Below are 10,201 nucleotides of genomic sequence, written 5' to 3' on the forward strand. Positions count from 1 at the left end.
ACGATTTCCACATGATTCATCGTAAGACTCATCAAAAATCAGGCAATCGGCCCGAAATCGTGCAGGTGTATGACCAGCATAATGCTAACCCTCCCACTAGTGCCTAACCCTCCCTTCCATCAGGCTTACCCTAACCCTCCCTCAAGCACCTTACCCTAAGCCTAACCTTAAAAATGTAAAATAAAAACCATGTGTCGATCATTTGTGTCGACCATTTGAACCTGTCGAGCTTGTAATCCTGTTGACATTTTGCATTGTCAACCTTTTGTCAGTCAACTCTTTGTAACTGTTGATCTTTTGCTCCTGACGACATATTGTATGTCGACCATCTGGTGTCGACATATTGACTGTCGACCTATTCATTATCGATCTTCTATCCAGATACCATTTGATACACACAATGAAATATTAACTTTTGTGTTTACTAACTACTCTGTTGCAAATTAATCCAGTTATACCTTTGCACTAGTTATTATGTTTTATTATGATAAGTAGTATAAGTGTTATTTTATAATAGTTAGCATACCTTTGATATTTTATTTTCATATTTTAAATGCAATTAAATTAATAGATGTTTAAGACATAAAATTATTTATTTTGTATGATATTATTTGTTTATGAGAATGAAGGCACTACTTTCACATTTATTACGGGTTCAAAACCTGTAGTGCCCACATGTAAAAATATAAGTGACAGTATGCATTGGCACCAAGCATGCAAGATCTGGGAGGGGAGTGCGCTAGTTTGTAATGGCGGATGCTAAACCTGTCAACACAGCAATTGACAAAAGCACAAAAATAAAATAAAGCTATGTGTCCAACAACAGAGGCAAAGATATAGGAAATGAGAAGAGCTCCTTATCAAAGTGCCATTGGATATTTTATGTATGCAAGCATTGGAACACGCCCAGACATCACACATACAGTCAGCCATGTCAGCCAATTTTCAATCAATACTGGAAGAGAGCATTAGATTGCTGTTTTCCGCATGCTGAGATACCTGAAGGGTAGAAGCTCCTCAAAAGTAAAGTTTGTAAAAAATGGAAGTTTGGAGTTTCAATCTCTCTGTGATGCCGATTGGGGATCAGATGAGGATGACAGATGCTCCTACACCAGAGCCTTCAGCTGGTCTAGCAAAAATCAGCCTATTGTTGCCTTTTCCACTACCGAGGCGGAGTACATGGCACTCACAGAAATAGCCAAATACTGTAAGTGATGTGACTGATGGAGACTTTATGTAATGGTTAATTGATTAGGTAACAAGTACACTGCATAGCGTACACACATAATACACAGCACACATACACACATGCACATACATACACACTTACACACACTTTCACTTACTTTGGGAGACTGATAAGTATACTGCAGGAGGTTATTGATGGGGACAGGGCCAGACACCTTGCATCATTAGGCAGCAATGGGGAATGGGTGGGAGCAAACTGATGCGAGTCTCATAGAATTGCATCATTTTGGCTCTGCCCCCTCCCCGCTGATCCATGAATCACAACATAATGCTGCGAGGGGGCAGAGCTATCATTGTGGGCACTGCTTTGAAACATCTTAAATGTGGAATGTTGCATTGAGGACCGAGTTTGCAAGAAGTGGCCTGGGAGCCGAGATGCGGCTATGATAGTTATGATGGACTTGACTAAAATGCAGCCTAGTTGCCGCGATGCAACTGAGACAGTCAAGGTGCGGCTACCAAGCCATGACAGTACTAACACAGTTCAGGCCTAGCAGTAGAACTTGGTAGACCGGCAAGAACTCAGGCAACTGTGAACAGAGCTACATACACTGATAGTCAGACAATATAACCGGCATGGAGTGCAGGACTGGCTTTAACTTATGAGATGTAGGATCCAATCAGAGCCATCTTCTGCAGAGAGCCTTCCACTAATGACAGGCTAGTGTGCAGCTGGGTTCAGTACACAGAGAGACAATTAACTAGTGTGCAGCTGAAGTCTGCACACAGACAGGCAAGATTGCAGCTTAGAGCTGTAAACAGACTAGACAGGATTCCAGCTCCCTGCAACAGCCAGACATGACAAGACATGATGCAGTGTCCCAGTCACAACTATGACTGGGAACTGCCACCAAGATGATCTGCTACCGCAGGTCCTAACAATCTGTTGAAAATATTGGCAGATGCCTACAAGTTTGGTAGGTGTGTAGCAGATGTAAACAAGGAGATTATACCACACATTGATTTCAAATCAGAATAGGTTTTATTGAAGATAACATGATACAGGTGATAGAAGATAAACAGCAGTTCATTTGATAAGGTAGTAATCTCTTTTGGGCTAAGTACTGTGCAGCCGTACAGAACTGTGAGACTCCAATACACACATTGACAGGCTTGGGCACATGCAGACTCTTTTATAGAGTCAAGTAAACAATCCTTACAGCTGCAGACTTAATTGACCTGACCTTTAAGTCTGGTGACTCATACCCCTTTTTCACCAAAATCCTGGGTCTGTCCCGGAATTTTTTACCTGGTATTTTGCTAGGTCATACTCGGCTTTTACACTGTTTCCACTGTATCCTCATCCCTGGTTTTTCCCGGGTCATCTCCGTTTCCACTGAACCCGGAAAAACCCAGCAAAACCTGTGGATATAATTAAAAATGGCCTTTATTCAGGCTTACAAAGATGCGTTCACAGAAAGGGAACAAAAGAGAGAGGTGGGGACTGCTCACAGCATTGCAGCAATGATGGCCGACGAGTTACCAGTGTGTAGCCCGGAGTTCCTGATCGTTTGCAGCTTTCTGCTGTTTCACACAGCAACTGAGAGCATGATTTAGCTTGTGACGCTGTGCTGCCTAGTGCAGTGTCATTTAAGGAGGAAGAGAGCGCAATTTCTGATGGAGAGGGCTAATTCTCGATTTCAGTATTTGTGCAGAAGGAAAGCCCGGATTTCATTGACCATGGAAACCATACTGAGAATAAGCACAGCGAAATAACCGAGAATGTGGGTCGAAGACTGCAAGCACGGAAAAGCTTTCATGACGACTGTGGAGGCCTTTCAGGACAAGCAGCAGATGGCACACTTCCGGATGTCGCGTGCTACATTTCAGTATATACTGGACCTACTCACCCCAGCACTCACCACGCAGACGACCAATTTCAGAAAGCCCATCGAGCCAAGTAGGAGACTAGCGATTGCTCTCTGGTTGTATGCTACCCTTGGGGAGTACTGCACAATCTCCTGCTTGTTTGGAGTGGGCATCGGCACTGTGTGCAAGATTGTGTGCCAGGTGACGCAGGCTGTACGGGATAACCTCTGCCACCGCTTCATCTGCTTACCTGAAGGTGAACGCCTAGATGACACCATCCAATGCTTCCTGAGGCGCGGTTATCCCCAGTGTGCAGGTGCCATCGAAGGGACTCACATCCCTATCATTGCTCTCCCTGACAACACGGCGGATTACTACAATCGCAAAGGATGGCACTTGATTGTACTACAGGCTCTCGTGGACCACAAGTACTGGTAAGCATTTTTTAACAATGTGTGTTTTATATCCGCTTCACACTGTTTTTTGTGGTTTGGGATACATAATCTGATAAACATTATTTTATAGCTTCACGGATGTGTTTGTGGGATGGCCTGGCCAAACACATGACGTACGAGTTCTGGCCAACTCTGATCTCTATAGCCTCGCAGAGGAGAAGGAATGTTTATTTAAGTTATAGTTATAAATGTAAAAAGCTAGGGAAGACTCTATAAATTTGAATCATTATTGATGTATAGTATTGCACATTATAGTAGTAATAATGTATTATAGCAGGCATAGTGGGAGATGTACTAAGCTCTGGAAAGTGATAAATTGGAAAGTGATAAACGACCAGCCACTCAGCTCCTAACTGTCATGTTAAAGGCTGTGTTTGAAAAATGACAGCTAGGAGCTGAGTGGTTGGCAGTTTAACAACTCTCCAATTTATCACTTTCCAGAGCTTAGTACATCTGCCCAAAGTGTTTTCACCTCCCTTTATTTTTTTCCCTGTGTGAAAAAAATGTGGCAGCATGGTTGGTGTGATGGTCAGCATTACACAAACTTACCAATTTATATTTTTACTGTTACCATAAGTCAGGTTGCCTGCAAACTTACCATTTTGAACATAATCACCGTGGCATCCAGTGCTCATGCTGTGACTTTCAATCATAACTTAGAAACCGCAACCGGGTCGATGGTGGGCCAGTGCACATGCGCACGACGGAGCCGGCTCCGTCATGCGCTTGCGCGAGACCCGGATAGCGACGGGCACTCCGTCACTCCGGGTCTCGCAACAAAGGGGGCATGCTGTCGATGTTGAGTGACAGCACGCCCCCTTTGGTGGGCGGTCCAGGGGAGTGGCTGCCCAAATGGAGGTGTTCCCATGTGAACGCCTCCGTTTGGGGGCAGCCCCACTGACATCACGAGTGATGTCAGTGGGAGAGATTTCAGCTCTGTTAGAGCCAAAATCTCTCTGGGGCTTGTGGCAACGAGACCCTACCACAAGGGTATCGTCACAAGCCCAATGGTCGCGATGGTCTTGACCATCGCGACCATCTTCCTGGCTGCTCGCTATAGCTGTGGGTGGTCACCCACAGCTATGCGAGCGGCCAGGAGGCCTTTCCTAAAAAAAAAAAAGAGCGAGCACTCTGTCAGAGTGACCGACTCTGAATCAGGGCCAGGTCTATAACTCCGGCGCTGGCCGCACACAGCTGTTTTATTTTATTTAATTTTTTTCTTATTTATGCATATATGGCCCTCATTCAGAGCCGTACGCTCTGAGCAGAGCGCACGCTCTGAATGAGGGCCGGGCTCCATTTTCATGGAGCGTCCTCCTGGACGCTCGTATAGCTGTGGGTCACCACCCACAGGCTATACGAGCGTGCATTGTGATGGTCGCGATGGTCGAGACCATCGCGACCATCGAATTTGCGAGCCGGAGCCTGCGGTTGAGGTTTTCAACCGCAAGCTCCGGAGTGATTTTGGCTCTATCAGAGCCAAAATCACTCCCACTGACATCACTAGTGATGTCAGTGGGCCGGCTTCTGACGGGAGGCGTTCCCGTGGGAACGCCCCCGTCAGGGAGGCACGCCCCCGGCACGCCCACCAAAGGGGGCGTGCTGTCAATCAACATTGACAGCACGCCCCCTTTGATCTGACACAACGAGCGAAGGACTTTCCTTCGCTTGTCGTGTCTGGCGCATGCGCACGACGGAGCTCCCTCCGTCGTGCGCATGCTCAGTCCATAACATCGACCCACTTGCGAGCGGACAGCCGCTCGCGAGTGGGTCTGAATCAGGCCCTATGTTTTATTATTATTATTATTATTATTTTTATTTTTTTTAATTTTTGGCAATATATGTGTTTTCTCAACTTTTTATGATCCCCACTCTCGGGAGTTTATATATGTGAAAGTTGATTTTGATATTGTTACGATTTTTATAGTAATACATTTATAATTAGTACTCTTGTGTTGTTTACTTTAAGCGCTGCCCTCTTTGTATATATGTACATATGTGCTTGCTGTTTGGGCATTTACATTGTACAGATATGGTTTCCCTTTTGTTTGTGAGAGAGCTGACAAGATCTCTCTGGGGGCTAGCAGCTATTGTGAGCAGCATAGGAGGTGTTAACCCTTTATTCCTGCTGGTGCCTGGAGTGTTTGTTTTTATATATTTGTGCATCCTCATGAGCCTACATGGCGGAGTCCATCTCACGGAGCTGGGCCACCAGTAGGGTAGACATAGCTTCAACCATTTCCTCCGATTTATTCTTTTTTTTTCTGTGACTAGGAACAGTGAACGCTGAAAAAGGGGTAAAATAATGTTAGAATCTGCTGGCATATAGAGACATAGTAGATGAGTAAGCATACAGTACATGTGTTTGTGGCATTCTTCCAACCTGCACAAAAGTTACCCTCTACAAGAGATATTGTATTTGTGCAGGGCTTTTACTCTGTTTAGTACTTGCTGCTGGGACCTTTGCATTCTCCGTAGGTGCATATACAGTATGCTCAAGGGATAAATTAAGTTTCACTGAACAGAAGACCGTAGCATATATAAATTAACATAGCAAAGGTAGCGTGCATGTGTTTTTGGCTTATTCCCAAATGCACGCTTGCTACACTGCAACAGATATCATTCTAATTTTTTCAAATAATATTTTATTATCATTATTATACTTACGATTTTTATGCAGTGTAGGATTCTCGGTAGTCTGCAATGTCTCTGGTTCAGGACAGGGGGGCTGTGACACGGTGCTCTGCGACATGGTCACGGTGGTTTGCGACATGGTGGTCTGTGTGTCCCCTACGTCAATTGTGGTTATCTCAACAGAGGAATCATGCTTGCTTGTGTCACGTTTATCAGAAAGCAGCAGCGGAGATTCAGAGCAGACTATACTGCTGGGCATACTTTGCTGACTTGACTGACTGCATTCCCCCTCCGGTTTTTGACTGGTCCTGCTGGTGGAGCAGAAGATGACAGGCTGACCAGATTTGTTACCGCAGAGTCGCCAAAGATAGTAACTTGCATCATAGTATTTTCATTCCATCCTTTTCGCACAACTTTTATTGCGATTATGGTCATAGACCTTGATAAACATCTTTCCCATGGACTTCAACTTTTTTATCACTTGCTGCTGGGACCACTTAATTTCACGATTTGCCAGTATCTTCGTGATGTCATGATACACAGTGGCATCCCTGACTCATTTGATGCATGATCTACCCCTCACCCCTTATGTTTAATATCTCCCGATTGTACTCATCAGACCATATGCTGCCAAGCCTCCACAAGCCCTCTGAAGACCTGTGCCCAGTGACTTCTCTCTCCAGACCTTTAAGACCAGCACCCAGCTCTCCAGTGTCTTCCCTGGCCTGTGTTTGCCCAGTGCCCAGCTCTCTCCAGACCTGTGTGACCAGCACCCAGCTGACCTGTGTGCCAAATGCTCAGCTCTCCTTCCAGGCCCGCTCTGTGCCCATCTCTGTCTGTGTGCGCCCAGCTCTGCTTCCAGCACCATTCTGTGCCCAGTGTCCAGCTCTGCCTGTGGGCGCCAAGCTCTGCCTGTGTGTGCCCTCTGTCTGCGTTCAGCTCTCCTTCCAGGCCCTCTCTCAAACAGCCTCTCCCAGCATGGACGTGCCTCCTACGGTCTCTGGGTAATTACATCAGCAGCCAGCATCCTGGAAAGACCAATCAGCGGCTTTTGGAATTACCTGGGTAAAAGAACCCGGGTAAGGGCTGTTTCTACTGCAGCATTACCGGGTTTTACCCACTAAAAACCCTGCTCAATACCTGGGAATAAATCCTGGGTAAGTAGACGGGATATTTTCCTTGGAGCTGTTTCCACTGAGCCAAGTCCTGGGTAAATGCAGCAATTACCTTCGTTTTTTAGGCAGTGAAAAAGGGAGTATTAGATATGTCACAAGTCATGCACAACAGAAATGTGATGTTATTGTGACTGATCAGTCATGCACAGTCAATAACACATACATGTGATGTTATTGAGTCTTATAAGTCATACACAGTTTAGACAGCTTGTAACGATTAACCATTTAACTACATGTCAACTGAAAAGAACATTGATCTTAGCAATTTTCTTCATATAATGAAGAGGAATCTTTGATTGTGGCTTTACTAAGAAGTCTGCGCAATTACTGTGTTGTGTTTTTATATTGTGGACTAATGAGTATAGATTGAAAGGTGTATAAGCTGAATTTCCAATAAAAAAATGGATGAATTTGGCTGTAGAGTTTCAGCACTGTTATTTTTGCTCAATAGATGTAAAGGTTTTTAGAGCTCATTTTGAATACACACTGTATGTCTTCTCATGGTGGAATATGTAGCAATCAAAGGTTGTGGGTTATCATATTAATGCTAAATGTAAGGGATAATGGGCATGTAATACATGCAAGCTACAATTCCTGCTCTCTTGGTATTTGTTAGTGAATGCTTTAATAGGCTTAAAAGTCACCAACAACCAATATTTAAAGTACAACCTGAAGCAAAACATCATTGCTTACCATCATACCTCTAAACTGAATTTTAAATATACAGAATGCCCAATGATTTATAAAGTGACATATATGGTTATATAAATAAATGTACAGCACATTTGTGTCAAATTATTCCTTTTATTTGGATTTTATATATTTAACTGGATTGTTTTCTTTTTTTTTTTTTGCCCACAAACACTTGAGTTGGCTCTTGGGAGCTCTCCTGGTTATGGGTGAGATGAACAGTGGAAGGGGCAAGATATCAGAGGTTGAGGTAATGGGTTGTCCTTGCCAGATGCACCACGAAGACCATACTCTGTTGGCAAAATTTTCAGCCTCAAGTACAGACACTATTACTACAGGGCCAGTTCCAAAAATGGGTGTGTCCCTATTACCCTAGACATGCCCCTAAATTACGTTATTGGGGGCGTGCGCGTATGGCACGCCTCCTGTTAACATCAGGCTCTGGGCGAGCCCAGCACTATGTCAGTAGCTGGGCTGCCCCCAGCCCTCTTCCTGCACTGAATGGATGGCGCGCGCATGCACGCGGCATCCATTCCTCTTCTCCGGGGCCCGCATTGCCACACAGATGTGGCGGTAGAGGCGCCCAACCTCCCGCAGGACACTTCGCCCCACAGATGGAACAGCGGGGCAGTGACCGAAAATGGGACTGTCCCACTGAAATCGGGAATGGTTGGTAGGGGTGCACCCTATATGGGGTGGCGCCCCTGTTCGACCACACTGGTCGAACGTGCCTTGAGGCGGCCCTGTATTACTATCACTAATACATATTTAGGCTCTCTTATACAGAGGGCAATCTCATGGAAAATGCCACTGTCTTGGGAAGATGCCAGCCTCGCCTGCACAGTTACCAACCCATACAAAGTTGCCTCAACATCTGCAAATCGAGAAAAAGATGTGATATAACTAAAAACCACCGCACATGTGAATCATTATATGAAAACAAGAGCTTCTTCTTGTCTATCTTGCACTGCTGTTTGTTGCAACTGTGAAACCCAGTGACCCATTTTGTTCCTATAAGACGGCCCTGTCTTACAGCTACTCTAAGGTTTGGAGCCCTGGAGATATCTGGGCAAGTTTTGGCGCTTTGTCTCTGGTGGGGGTGAATCTGGTGAAGGCTGTTCTTCCTCCAGATCTTTTAAAACATTATGAAACTCATGATTTACAGCAGGAACACTTACTACATAGTGGTAGCTGTGTGGATTTTAAAAGTTAAGAATATATTAAGAATATATTTTTTGTCCAATACTAGAAAGAATGTAAGATGTTATTAGTAAGAGGGGCATCTGATACATAAGCCAACATGCCTGGGGCAACTTGTAGTTTCACCTCAATTGCAAAGGCCAGGTGTTTGAAATGTGACAAAACAAATACACTACTAATGGATTTATTATTATTAGTAGTAGTAGTAGTAATAATAGTAATTATTATTATTATTATCCTTTATTTATATGGCACCACAAGGATTCCGTAGCGCCTCACAAAGTACATAAACAAAAGAGCAAACGCGAAAACAGCGACTTACAGTACAAAACAATACAGGATAAGAACATAGTTTATAAACATTGCTGCAATAGCGACCATAACACTCAAAAAAGCAGCAGGGCATCAGCAACCAAGTGTTAAGTGCCCTTGTGGAGGCACTTAACACTATGAGTGAGGGAAGAAGATCGTATGAGTGAGGGAAGAAGAAGCACATGAGTGAAGAGGTCCCTGCTAAGCAGCAAGTTAGGATGAGAGCTGAAGGGCTTTGAAGTAGTGGGTCTTGAGAGTCCATTTGAAGATTTGTATAGAGGTGGAGAGTCTGATAGGGAGAGTTCCAGAGGAAGGGAGCAGCACGGGTGAGATCTTGGAGGTGGGAGTGGGAGGAAGTAATCAGTAGGCAAAAGAGGTGGCGTGCATTTGTAGGAAAGGGAGGAAGTTTAGTGTGATGCAGTTGAAGGTGTGGTGAGGTGATAGGGAGAGGGAGAGGAAGGTGGGTGCAGAGCTTAGTTAAAACCAACCAAACAGATTGTTGGATAAGGACAATATCAATATCCAAACAGACTTCTGTAAATTGACAAGACTTTCGGTTGAAGGAAAAAGTCCTTTCTGAGGAACTACTTATTATGGGGGAGTTCTCCATTGTGGACGCATATCAATTCTGAAGGGAAAGTGAAACATTACGGACAACTTTAAACCTAGATGTGAGTA

At 44.5% G+C, this 10,201-nt stretch overlaps 1 protein-coding gene across 1 annotated transcript; it reads left to right on the top strand.

Annotated features, from left to right (window-relative positions):
• The first annotated feature begins 2,970 nt into the window (after positions 1 to 2,970).
• Positions 2,971 to 3,495, top strand: LOC148517262 (uncharacterized). Its single transcript, XM_088478969.1, has one exon. It carries the CDS (start codon positions 2,971 to 2,973, stop codon positions 3,493 to 3,495), a length of 525 nt encoding a protein of 174 aa, XP_088335095.1.
• Positions 3,496 to 10,201: the final 6,706 nt, after the last annotated feature.

The sequence above is a fragment of the Taudactylus pleione genome, unplaced genomic scaffold (assembly GCF_031769625.1).
Source record: "Taudactylus pleione unplaced genomic scaffold, aTauple2 ptg000225l, whole genome shotgun sequence".
NCBI classification, from domain to species: Eukaryota; Metazoa; Chordata; class Amphibia; order Anura; family Myobatrachidae; genus Taudactylus; species Taudactylus pleione.